The following is a 14,405-nucleotide window of genomic DNA, read 5'->3' as shown; positions in this document are numbered from 1 at the left end:
CTTACATCGCTAAACTTCTGAGTTTGATTCTATAAGGTGAACAGAGTGCATATAGCCCATTGTACAGCTTTTTGTTAAAACAATAATAACAACAACAATTCTAGCTTAATTTACAAGGGGAAGAACACGTCTTAGCAAGAGTAGTTTGTCCCTTTTCAGTATTCTGATATTGCCATTCCAATTTGTTTCTCGTTCAGCTCTTACGAAGATTTTAGGCACTGCCTAATGGAGGACCTTGGTCCGAAAAGTTTTCATAATTTAAGAATAAATTTACAGTATTTTTCATCTGTTTCTGTTCATTTTTGACAATTAACATTTGTTTTTTAATTGAAAAAATTAGGCCTTGTAAGAAATGAATACCGGCACAGCACGTATAGCCCAGATTTACTTGCACATATACATCAAATCGACCTTAATTTTTTAAAATTAAATCAACGGAGTAGTAATTTTCATCGTGAGAAGCTGATTGTAACGATCTTGTTCATTCATGTTGCTTGAGAGGTTGATTTTCATTATTTCTTCAACTCGTGAAATAGGAAATAGGAAATGTACACTATTTATTATGCATGAATTTTTTTTATTATGCAGAATACAACGAAGTAAAATTTTCAAATCACTTAATTAACTTTTATTAGTAAAACTAATTGGATAAAATAACTTTTCTTTTAGCAACATTAAGAACCCTCACACAGAGGTAAGTTTTGCGAACTATAACATGTTCTCATCTGTGACAAGTTGTTAGAATTTTTTAGATTCTATCATGTTACACTAACTTTGTTACTTGATAAGTTTAATCGTAAGCAACAAAAAATACCAAAATTATATTATGTTTTGTGCTTTTGGTGCATCCATAAATTTCCGGAGATTAAAAGTGAATAGGTCATATAAAGGTATCATAAACTGATAAAGCAACACCAACACTCGTATCTGGAAAAAAATGTGTAATATTAATTGTTGTTTTCCGTTTCGATAATTCCGTCAGAACCCTTTATTCAGTAATGAACGCGGGTCCTTAAAAAAAAAAAAAAAAAAAATACAGTGTGTTAGAAACCTAAGAAAGAAATAATTTTGTGAGCAGTTTAGGTAAAGAGAAAAACTAATACATAATATTTCATCCAGTTGTATTTTTAGTTGAGCATTTCATGTCAAGCTCATGCTTTTTACATCTAATATCTAGTATATTTTTATACACGGCTTATATCCTTTGTCCAACTGCTACGTAACTGCATATAGATTTTGAAATATCATGAGCAAGTTTATAACGTCAGTCTATATATTTTTTTAAATTGCTATTAACGTCAGCAATAGAAAGCAGTCTATTTCAAATAAAGACGTTATTCTTACTGAAGTGAAGGACACTGTACAGGGAACCATACACGATTTAGTATTTAACTTTTCGATGGCTATCGTGTTACAGATAAAACGAAAATATAATTTTAAAATAAATGTTGCACTCAGCATGTATGTAAACAATATTTTGGTTTTAAATCTAACTATATAAAAAATTCAAAACGTCTTCCATATTTTTGACAGTTGTATAATTTAACGAAAAGTTGGCTTTGTAATGTTAACTTGTAGAAATCAATGCAACTTAAGGATTTTTCCACCAGATACTCACCAGTTCTCGTGGCTGTAGTTATCCATGGTCAAACATTCCTAAAGAAAACACATCTGTCATTTTCACATAGGATGTAGGATTTCAAATACAAAATTATTTTTTTCCTTTTAAATACCTAAAAATTATCACGAATTTCTCACAAGTATTTTTGTAATTTCAACGCAGTTAGGGAGATATTACAAACATCTGAAGTAATGGTGGAATTATTTAGCAATATATATATATATATACATATATATATTAATTTTCTCAATTATATTACAACAGTTTCGTTAAAGTTACGTTTTTGCAGTGATAGAGCTTACAAATTATTAGTGAGAGCTACAGGTTTTCCTTTAAAAAACGAGAATTTTGGATAATATTCAAGTTATAAAATATCTGAAAATGCATCATTTCAAAATCCATAAATAATACTCTGCCTAACTTTCTGAGCAAAGAAGAGATAATTTCGTGTCATTGTTGATACCAAAAGATGCTTCACGTTACTACTTTGAGAAAAAAACGAACAAAAAATCAATGTAGAAGAACTATGTAATTCTCTAGTAATAGACTTACGATTTCATACTAGAATGTTAATGTAACGACCCGAGCTCACTTCAGTTTTTAATTACAGCTTGAAAAAAATATACAATAAAGTATTCATACAAGAGTAATCAGGCAATCCTTGTTGCCTGAAACTGATTATAAACACTTAAGACTTCTCTAGTAGAAAATAAAATTTAGGTTGATATTTTCAACCCTGCTTCCGTTTAAATTCGTTTTTGGGAAGCATAAAGTTGCACAACAGACCACTTGTATTGTATCCCATTGCAGGGATAGAGCCCCAAATCTTAATGTTATAAGCCCTTAAACTTACCGTTGAACCACCGGCTGATGAGGTAGTGTCTGTTTCAGAAAAGTCAAAATATAGAGTGCTTAGAATGTGGCATTTAAAAATAAACAATGAAAGACTATTAGATGCAACTGACTAAATAAATATGTACCTTCATCACAATTCCAAGTTCGTACCAAAACCATTTCGTTGTCTCTGTCTTTTCCATGACGCAAGTGGTGAATATTCTTGGATTCTGCTGATGAAAAAATGTCTTGAGAAAAACAGTTATTGATAGTTTTTAACAGTCGCAAAAACCTTTTAACCAATGTTTATGAAACTCACGACTGAAATTGTTAGAGCTTTATTTCTTTGTTTAGTAAGCATAAATCGACACCAGCTGTGCCTTTTACAAGGATCAAATCCCGAATGTTTGTGCTACAAGTCCTCAAACCTACCACTAAACTATTGAGAAGCCAACTTGCTGTGAGTTAAGAAAACATAATAAGATATTTCTAAATTTTAATTTAAAATTAGATTTCAGTATCATTAAGATGTGATCGGCTGGAAACTACACGTAAAATTAATGTTTGTTTGTTTGAAGTTAAGCACAAAGCTATACAATGGGCTATCTGTGCTCTGCCCATCACGGGTATCGAAACTCGGGTTCTAGTGTTGTATGTCCGCAGACATACCGCTGTGCTACTGGGGAGGGGGGCAAAAATCAATGTTGAAATTTTATTGATAATAAAGCTCATTATAATTTTAAAAAGTAAGATATTTTCATGTAACACACACACACACACACACAAACAGTATATTTTTGAGCCTATAGTCAACTGGAGATATACAAAATGCAGCACAATGTGGAATCTACAAGATAAAGCTCAAAAGTATGAAACTGATATGTAAATATGATAAGCAAGTTAGAATAAGATGCCTTATTTTAAGAAATGGCCTTTATATTTCAAGCTTACTTAAATACAAAAATATTTTAGTCTTTCAAAACAAATTTAACGTAGTTTAGATTCTTGTTTTTAAAACCCACGAATCTTCAGTTGTCTAGTGCTCATAGTAATGTATTACTATTCTTTGAATTTAAATCCTAAACACATTCTACAGAAAATTTTTAGAATTCGCATGTGAACTTACAAATCTTGGATTTGGTACGCAGATTGCATTGGCTGCTTCCTCGATGTTGGTGATTTCCATCTCCATATTAGCCAAGCAGTGAACCCAGGCATTTATGAGCTAGCGTAAAAAATACAACAAATTTTTTAAGTAATTTTATCTGTAATGTTTTAAAAAAATGGCATTCCAAGTTAAAATTAAACATACAAAAATTACACTAAAACTTTCACCGGATATTAACTGCAACCATGAACGTACGCGGGGTAGGGGGTGGGTCGCCAGAACCTCCTAGTCTTGTGATGTAAAAACATTATATTACCACTCAGTTCATGTTCATGTGAACGTTCGCATCTGCTTTTCGCCGGTTGAATAATTATCTGAGGTGTACATAAACCGAAGAAAGACCGAGTGTTCTAGCTTTAATACATAATCATTATGACACTGCTATCAACATTGAAACTGTATGTAAGTTATTTATGGAAAAGCACCCCCGAAGAATGGGGGCATGCTAATATGTTATTTCAGTAGTGCATAAATGTACATATATGATGGTCAATGATTGAAATAGTTAATATACTATTGTTGTACAGTTGTTTAAATTAGTAATATAATTTAACAATAAATACTCTGTATGCACATAATACAGTATTTTACTATGATAAAACACACATATTTATGTTAATTTAAATCTAGCTTCCCATGCAGTGTTACAACAAAATGACGATTTTTTTGGCTTTTCATTGGATGTTTGTGGATTTTATGTGAACAGCCATGTAATTGTTTAATCTATATTTCATGCAAAATTACTTCCAGATTTAATCTCATAGCATCCACTTCTTAGAAATTCTATGAGGGGGGGGCATGCCCTCAGACTCCCGTAGCAATAGCATGTTTTGCATGCTGATTGTGCTTCGCACAATATGTATTACCTTTTGATCTCACAAATTAAACCCCCACTTTCAAACATCATGCGTACGGGCCTGGTACTCATCTGTTGTTAAAGTTCCGTTCTAAACCACATTAAAAAACTTATTTGACTCTGATGAAACGTTCGTATTCAAGAAAAATGTTTAAATGTTGTTGTTTGTTATTAATAAAACGAGTTTAAGATTTGTTGATTTGTCTGAAGAGAGCAAAGTTCGAATTTCAAGCTGGGATATTAGAAGGGAGAATATTAATTTATATTTGTCAACTGTATTATAGTCCAGTTTTGTGAATCGGAGCTGTAATATATAAATATTCAACAGACAGTTTCACTGGCGTAGCCATACATATTCCTATTTTTTAAAAATTAATTCACGCACCTATGAATTTGAATAAAGATGTTTAATGTGGGGATAATGTTCTTCAGGATTTGTATTTTTTAGAAATGAGAAAAAAAAGTGTTTTAAAATAGAATCCTGGAAACTTCTAAGTAAAACATCTGTTCATTTTTTAGCACTTCTCCCTTGTAGTGGCCACATGTGTTCTCATACAGATACGAAAAAAACTACTGCTACTCGTATCTCTGTGTATACTCATGTGTAACTTACCTTTTCTCTCATTCCGAAATTCTCTTCTACACAGTGCAGCAAACCCATTTTGTATCTTCGTGCTAACATGAGATAAATATATTGCTTATTATTAAGAGCAGTGAATGTACACTAAGTACTTTGTAATTATTATCACGGCCTAAAACATTGCCTAATTCGAATGATGTAGTTTTTCGCCAACCATTTTTTTTTCTTACTTTTGATATGAAATTTGTAATAACTTATCATGCGTTTAATGGTGAGTTTACTGGAGCTGTATACGTTAAAAAAATCTCTTCACCGAATAACTTCACCTGAACTTGAATGTTAAGACTAGTTTTTATAACCTAATTATATATATATATATCGTTCAAGATTCTGAAAGCTGATCTAAGATACCCCTTTACACATATACTAGGCATCAGTAGTGTATCTTCTAGCTACTCGATAGTATACATTAGTAATTAACCCTGGAGATAGTTTTCTAGCTCATATAAGAGCGTGTAACCTTCCAAGTATTTCTTTAGATTATATATCTGTGTTATAAACCCACTTAATATCTGTTACGGATAACTGATTTTTCAGCTAGTTTTCTAGATTACACTAATTATTAATCATTTTAGTCGGTTCTCTCGACCGAATAATGGCATTAAGCCTTTTTTACTCGTTAACTAGATCTGTTTGAATAACAAAACTTTGAGCTAATATTGAAATAATATACGGTGTATATAGATCTATAGAAAATACCGTACATGAGTATTAAGATACATAATAAATTTCGTAGATGATGTTGGGGCAATGCATATTTTAGTTGGTGTTTTTGAGCGCATACCCTATAGTATTAGTATTAAACTTTCTACTTAGTTTTATATATCATAAACATTTTATCAATTTTGGTTGCTGTAGTAAAGATAAAAAAACACATTGTAACCAATGTAACTTACTGCAGTATCCAACGAAGCCTTCAAAGACAGAAAATTCATCTTCCGAGGACGAATTTATTGCAACGCTTGAAAAAAAACATGAAATTAAAACAAACAATAAAGCAACATACATGAGAGGTTTAAGGCTTTTCATTATAATACTTATCTAAGTATGTTTTACGAAGTAATAACTGACTTAGTCAACTCAGAGAATTTTTATAAGAGTTTAGTTAAATGGTAATGGCTTGATTTTATCCACTCATTTTCTTAACAATATATATATATACCGGAGGTTTCGACCAATGCCTTCTTTGGGGGTGGAGTTATCTTTTAACAAACCAGCTTTGAGTTTTTGTTTTATTTTTTGATTGTGGTTTATTAGCCGTCAGTCTCCAATAGGAATAAGGTCACGTGCACAAATGACTATGACACTTCTTAGCTTCAATGACAGGCTTATGAGAGTCACTACATGATATTAAAAAAGTTATAGCCAGCGGCATCAAACCAACAATTCGTTCACTAAGAGATTGAAATATTCATTTGTGTTATTGTGTGATATTTTCACAAAGCATTCTTTTTTTTTTGTTTTAGCATAAAGCTACATAAATGGGTTATATGATACTGTTAATCGCGGGGAATTGAATCCCAGATTTTAACATTGTAAGTCCGTAAACTTATCGCTCACCCACTGAGGGAACCATAAGGCACTGTATATATTCGTTTACATTAACTTTAGGAAATTGAAAACTACTTCTAAAAAGCAGTTAATTTAATTGAAATGAAATTCAAAAGTGAACGTTGGCAGTTCATGGGTAAAATGTTTTCTTTATTATGTTTCTTTGAATATTACATTGAAACAAATATCCCTCACCAAATACTGCAAATTCTTTAAGGAACACCTGGTTTTGTTTCATTTCTTTATATCGTTGCTGTTGAAAAAATGTTAGACCGTGCTTCTATCAATAGTTTGATCCCATCCCGTACAAGCCCTAAAGTCATTGCATATTTCGTCTCTTTGTTTTGTACTATTAAGAATAACCGAGCAGAAAATAACTGAGGAGATCAGAGAACTTGTTAGGCTAGGATGTGGATTCTTGTTTCTGTCAGCTTTTGGAGTTATAAATCCCATCTTTTTAACATACGTTGATCTAAAAGACGATGTTATTATAGTAAGTTAAGGAAACAAGGCGTGTCATAAGTGGCAGAATATATCAACCTCGCTTGTAGCTATATCATAGAAATATTAACAACATGTTGAACTCCTAGATATGTATTAGCAACTTTGGAACTGTAATTAAAAGTCAGGGATAAGTGTGTTAAATGTCACTGTTTTATAGCTCATATATATATAGTAATGGAGGGCATATCGTTTTAAAAACTGAAACAAACATGCTGGTTGTTATGTTTATATTACCAATGTAGGAGGATACCTTTCTGTTGAAAAAGTGCCAGAGAAATACAGCAACGCCTGATGGTTCACTTACTCACCGTTTTGTCTCTAAGTATAATCATGATTTAAACTTTGCTGCTATTGGTTTTGATATTTTTTCTCGTGTTCCACTGTTACCAACATAATACATTTCTCAGTGCTATAAATAGTCCCTTATGCATCCCCCATTGTCTTTGATATATTTTTCGTGCCACAGATGATGCTATAAAGCATCAAATACAGTATCTTCATCCGCTCTCAAAACTCCCTTCATGCCTGAATCGCTGGCACTATCCCCTTTATGTACCAAGTACTAGTCTACTACAGATACATACTTCATGTCCCTGATGCAATTGGTACTTCCTTCGTATGTTCACTCTTTTCAACGTCCTCAATTGTGTCCTCTTTGTTACTAATACTTGTCCTCCTTGCTATTAATCTCGCCTTTTATACTATCGCGGCTCTGCCTCCATTTATGTCTCCGGTGTAGTGGATAACCATTTTCAAGCCATAATTTTACTAATATTTCCTTCTGTGCTACAAATGATACAGGTATTCCCTTTCATGTCCTCTGGAGCATATGATATTACCTTCGTTTTCTTCCCTTTAGTTTCCTACTGTAACAACTCCCATTTCGGTTTTCAGTGCTGAAATATCTCCCTTTGTGACATTCACTTTTGTTTGGGCATTAAGTACAATTATATTCATTGAAATGGCTGCCTTCTCTTAATAAGGTGATACATAAGCCTATCGCGTTCGATGGAAAGATCTAGCACATTTAACGTTTCTGACATATTATGTTAGTTTATAGGCCCAAAGCAGCCATAAATTATGGATAACTTTAATACTTTACTCCATAGAGTGAAAAACCACTAAAATACGAAAACTGAGAAAAAGAGGGAAGATTGTGAATGTCATTGGTATTTTTCTAATATTTAAGAGTAGTTCATTCTTTTATTATTAAATATTCCTCCAATTTTGATGTATTTGCCATATTTCTACTTGTAAACTATTTGACTTTGTTAGATTTTCCGAAATTCATACCGTTGTTATTTTAGACTGTATTTTGTTTAACTCGAAGGTGCTAAGAATTTTGAAGAATTATACAATATTATATAATCATGTAATAACTCGAAGTTTAGAATATTTGATATTTTACTTGCAATTATAACGTTTCTAACGAAACTTTCCAGAAATGTTTTCAGCTAAGAATCCTAATTCTCAAATTATTATTTTCATATATTTAATATATGTATATATATATATATTAAGAGTTATTTTCCACAAAACCAGTATATTCATTAGGGAAATAGCTTTTTTCTTACACAAATAATTACATGTCACAATATAATTATTTAAACCTAAAATGAAAGAACGTTTCCATTATGATAAAGTCATATCAGTAAAGTTTTTCTGAACATGTACATAATTTGAATAGTATTTGGCACACCTGTGCCTTTTATTGAGGGACCATATATATAAAAAAAACCTTGAATATGTGTAAATTATGAAATATTATATTTTTACTTTGCTCATCATTTATTTTGCATCTTTTGCCCCACCCTCCCCAGTGGCACAGCGGCATGTCTGCGGACTTACAACGCTAGAATCAGGGTTTCGATACCCGTGGTGGGCAGAGCACAGATAGCCCATTGTGTAGCTTTGTGCTTTATTACAAACAAACATATTTTGCCTTCTGCTCAGCTTTGCCAGTGAGCAAGTGGAAGTAGAAGCAGGATAATATCTTTTCTTATTTTTAATGACAACGTATCCTACCAGCATATATAGTGGTAACTTAATGCACTAATAACTGTAGTGTTTAGTACGTTATATTATAAAACAGAACACAGTGATACTAAAACTAATTTGTAGTTAAATTATTGCAAGGGGCAACACATGTGGAAAACACATCGAACTACACCACGAGATAAATTTGATTATAAGCATACCTCTGCTTAAATAAAACGTGGATCAAAATTTTTACACAATATGAGAAGAACAACTTTCCAGGTGGAGATTACACTTGATAAGCAACGAGAATCAAATACAATGCAGTTATGAAACTTAATTATCTTTTAATCCGTGGAGACAATTAATGAAATATCTGTTGTTGTTTTGTTGTTTTTGAAGTTAAGCACAAAGCTACACAATGGGCTATCTGTGATCTGCCCGCCACGGGTATCGAAACCCGGATTCTAGCGTTGTAAGTCAGCAGACATACCGCTGCGCTACTGGGGGGGGGGGCATGACATATCTTAAGAGTAAGCTTCGGTATTTACGGTCTGAACAACACTTTACGTGACATAAATGCTGACCGACCTGATGAGAGACTTCAAACATTCAGGCATAACTTCCTTAATTTATAACTGCTGACCAAAAGACAATCAACGAAAAGCACCTGCCGCCTAGGTGGCTACTATTAATCGAATACCGCAGTAGAGAGTGAACATTTGTAAATGGAAGTACAAATAATATACTAGAAATATTTTCTTGAACAGTATATGTTTTTTTTTCAGACTAATGTGATTAATGAAACTGTGTTTGTGTATAATTATACACATTAACGAATATATAATTTCACAATCTAAGACTTAATTAAGAAAAAAAAATTGCGATTAACAGTTACAAACTTCAATTTAATTGTTTACTATAAAGCCCTCACACGCTAAAATCCAGGCCACTCCCAACCCTCCTTTCAAATGAACAGATAAAAATAGTGTGTTATATTTCATTTGTATTTTTCTAGTAACAGTACATTTCAAATATAGAATGTGATTAAACTAAATAATATATAGTGTAACAGAGGTCTTCCAAGTTACGTTGAGTGTTTAAATATTTTGAGTTAAAAAATGTAAAAAGCTTTCAAAATGACTTATCAAAAAAACAACAACAAAAACCGTAAAGAGTAGAAATGTGTAAAAAAAAGTGTAAAAAATAAAAGATTGTAATTAGCATAGTCCATTTTGTTATTCTACATCGGCTGCTATAGCAACAAATGTTTTGACTGAGGTGTCAACCTGTACCAGGTATAAGGAAAATATCAGCTACTGCACGTGAGGTATCTGTGGAAGTAGGAGCATGTCCCGACGTTGCACTTTATGTTTGCTGAACGGTGCCTGTCGGTACTGTCCAATCTGAACACAGATGGCACTTTAAGCTCAGCATGATAAGAGAAAACTAAAACTTTTAACATGCAATCGTAACATTGCAACTTTATTTGATATCACGATCATATAGTGTTTGCATAGAACATTATGCATGATTTTAACAGTTAATTTCTTGTTGCGGAGAGAACAATTAATTTTGCAATTAATACAATTAACAATTTACATCGAGCCTGAACGAGTTTGCAACTTACATAAATATTGGTTTTTTTATGAAGTACACACTGAACAGCCTAGTGAATGAACGTGTAAATTGGTTTCTGAGTGTGTTTAAAGTTTTGCTCAATAATGTAGCGAAGAAGCGAACTAGTCTCAAACCAGAAGCTTATGAATGTAAGAATGCATATAGTTAGATGATGCTACAGTGTTTAAAAACAACAAACATTTTAAACTGAATTATTAATCATAACTAGTAATGAATTCAATTGTTATTTTCAGACAGGCAGATATTTTGTTCAAGGTTTCCTGAAAGCAACAAAAATGTTCACAGTTGAAATGATAACTTTATTAAACGATATTTTCCATCGAAAAGCCACCGACCGCTGGAGGTGAAATAATTTCAAATGATTCATTCAAAAATTAACCTAATTTAAAACTTTCTTCAAACAAGTACTTGTTTTATAAGTATATATATTTTTTTGGAAAATGGATGATATGTAAATAACCATCAACCGATAGATGGGGCCACAAGCCTGAAGAATTATTTGTTTGTTGGATTTCGCGTAATGCTACATAAGGGCTACCTACGCTAGATGTCCCTAATTATGAAGTGACTAGAACGACATCCACCACCAACTTTTCGGATATTCTTTTCAGATCGAATAGTGGGAGTTTTCTGTCACTCTTCTAACTCACCATCGGCAATAATGAACTTCCAGAAGAAAATCTCTGAATATTAAAGGTGTGAACTCGAAAATTTAGTTAACAACAAAAAGGACGAAAAAATTCGACGAGACAGAAGAGGGAATAATAGTAGTAAAGAAGAGTCAAATATAACGTCAGAAATATTTACACGATCAGTACATGGTACCAGACTGGTGCGATTAAAGTTGTGTTTTTATAACTATACACGTTCATGAGTATAAAATCCCAATGAAAAATTGAATTCAGAAATAAAGAGAGTAATTAATAGGTAGAGACTTCAGTTTAATATCATAATATCAACATGCCAATACAGAACTTCCGAGAAATGCCGAACCTCATTTAGTCAAAATGTAGAAGGTTACATAAGCCACATTAGGTTATACAGTCTTATCAGGCGTAAACCTCAGTGATTTAATCTACTGATTCTTCAATAGAACATAAGTTATATCATCAGGAGTCATACATTAGGTAAAAGATCATTTTTTGTCAATTATTATAAACAATCCTTTTTAAATACTCATAAAATGATAGATGATACTCAGATTGATAGACTGTAATAATACTGTAATGAAACTCAGATTGATAAGTTGTAATGCTTTTAATAATGGATAAGTAAGTTAGTGAAAAGAAGGTCACAAAGTATTCAGATTGTTGTTTTGTATAATAATGTAGAATGATACTCAGATTGATAGACTGTAATAATACTGTAATTATACTCAGATTAATAGACTGTAATAATACTGTAATGATACTCAGATTGATAAGTTGTAATGCATTTAATAATGGATGAGTAAGTTAGTGAAAAGAAGGTCACAAAGTATTCAGATTGTTGATTTGTATAATAATGTAGATAAGAAGCTAGTTAGTCTCAAACCAGAAGCTTGTAAGTGTCGAAATACGTTTTGTATAATTACGTGATGTTACAGAATAAAACAACAAAACATTAGAATTGGAAATCTTAGTCCTAATTAGTAATTAATCAAACTACTTTTTTTTAAAAAAACACTTCATAGATATCCAAATTAAGAAAAAACAAACCGCAACAATTTGCTAGTTATATGTATTTAGCCGAATGTTATATAACAAAACAAAAGTGGCAAAGAAAAATGATCAATAGATCTGGGCAAAAACATATTTGCGCTGTTTTGGGGTTATTGTAATATTCTTTTAAAAATATCATGCTGTATTAATTTATATTTGGAATAGTTATATTTCGCGTGGCTTTTGACCTGAGTAATCCTTTTATTGTACAAACTTCTACCGTGAATAATCCAGCTACCGATATGGTATTCCAAGGATAATACAGTGTTACTTGATCATCGCAGTAACTGGAAGTTCGTGGATCTTCTATGTGGAAGATAGTGACGTAGGTATAATGAAAGAGACAAGACTTGGCGTGAAGTTGCAATAAAACGAGTACTATGCACTGTAACAAATTTCACTAATAATTTACGGTAAAAAGACTGACAGCTAAGTTGCCAGACCTTTTACCGTAAAAATAAGTTCAGAACCTTAATCCTGTCACCGCGGGAAGCGATTACAGTCCACGGAAGATTAATTGTAGCTGAGAGAGGAGATCGACTTTTCTCCACGACCGTCAAAAGTCTTTCCACAGCAGAATGGTCTGGAGTCTGTATTCGGTCGTGTTGTTCACGACCTGGGAGGGTCAGGTGCTATGTAAACCCCTCCCTGATGATTTTGTTAACAGACAAATTCTACACGATTAATTCACGAGATTAGCGCACAAACATGAAGATTAAGATTTAAATACACTAACCCTTTTTTCTTCTTCAGGACCACGTCCATGAATGTTATACTTATAGCATTTAATGCTTTGTCATTTCTTTTTATTTGGTTGTGTAATAAAACTTTGCAAACAGTTCACTGGCAAAACATCACTTCTCACGAGATTAATTTATCACATGCGCGTTTCACATAAATACCCTATAAATACACTTTTGATACTTTAACCTAGGTGATGTTGTAAAATCCGGTTAAAGGCGATTTGCCAAGTACAATAACCTGGATATTGTTGTATTGTGTCTTGAATTTTTAGGTGAGGAGAGAACTCATGAATTATGTAAGGAATTATAGATGTGAGATGTTTCTTAGCTATTTCGATGAGTAGAGAAATACTGTCTTGCTTACTTAGAGAGTTTGATATTCTCTGATGAAATCGATAAATGTGTTTTTGACTGTTTCTATTATAGAGTTGTTACCTGTATTTGTAAGCAATGTTACTGGTCTTTTTGGTATATCTGGGTTTGATTGCTTCTATTATAGGGTTGTTGCCTGTATTTGTAAGTAATGTTACTGGTCTTTTTGGTATATCTGGGTTTGATTGCTTCTATTATAGGGTTGTTGCCTGTATTTGTAAGTAATGTTACTGGTCTTTTTGGTATATCTGGGTTTGACTGCTTCTATTATAGGGTTGTTGCCTTCATTTTTAAGTAATGTTACTGGTATTTTTGGTACATCTGAGTTTGACTGCTTCTATTATAGGATTTGTTACCTGTATCTGTAGATAATGTTACTAGTATTTTTGCCTGTATTTGTAAGTAATTTTACTGGTATTTTTGCTTGTATTTGTAAGTAATGTTACTGGTATTTTTGGTATGCGATATATTTGTTGATTGAGCATTTATTTTATTTGTAGTTTTAGATTGCTGTTTAGTGGTTCTTTTCAATTTTGACTGTGTTTATTTATTTGGATGAGGTATTTGTTTACTGTGTGGTTGTGAGCAAACTGCTGCTGCCTGTGTAAATGAAGTTGTGGGTTGTGTTATTGGTTTCGGTAGAAGTGGTGTTTTTGTAGTCGATTTTCATGTGCAATTCATTTCTATGTATTGTGTATTCGTTTCTGCCCCACAGCGGGAAACACAAGTAAAAATAATGGCTGAGCTGGGACCCCAGCCTGCAGACCACGCAAGGCACCCACGTACAGAGATGTCAAC

General features: G+C 32.5%; 1 protein-coding gene across 3 annotated transcripts in view; it reads right to left on the bottom strand.

Moving 5' to 3' along the window:
* Nucleotides 1–596: 596 nt before the first annotated feature.
* Nucleotides 597–14,405, bottom strand: part of LOC111087924 — a 19,716-nt gene continuing 5,907 nt past the window's right edge. The window contains exons 2-7 of one of the 3 annotated variants that reach the window (XM_022396364.1): nucleotides 6,016–6,080; nucleotides 5,093–5,154; nucleotides 3,582–3,680; nucleotides 2,602–2,688; nucleotides 1,619–1,656; nucleotides 597–927 (exon numbers count right to left, since the gene is read on the bottom strand). In XM_022396364.1, the coding sequence (XP_022252072.1) occupies nucleotide 927; nucleotides 1,619–1,656; nucleotides 2,602–2,688; nucleotides 3,582–3,680; nucleotides 5,093–5,154; nucleotides 6,016–6,080 (352 nt within the window). In that variant the 3' untranslated portion in view covers nucleotides 597–926. Of the gene's footprint in view, nucleotides 1,012–1,618; nucleotides 1,657–2,601; nucleotides 2,689–3,581; nucleotides 3,681–5,092; nucleotides 5,155–6,015; nucleotides 6,081–14,405 lie in introns of all 3 variants that reach the window. The other 2 variants (XM_022396362.1, XM_022396363.1) reach the window with 2 other exon arrangements.

Source organism: Limulus polyphemus, unplaced genomic scaffold (assembly GCF_000517525.1).
Source record: "Limulus polyphemus unplaced genomic scaffold, Limulus_polyphemus-2.1.2 Scaffold2851, whole genome shotgun sequence".
Taxonomy (NCBI): Eukaryota; Metazoa; Arthropoda; class Merostomata; order Xiphosura; family Limulidae; genus Limulus; species Limulus polyphemus.
This window is presented reverse-complemented; position numbering and strand designations above follow the sequence as displayed.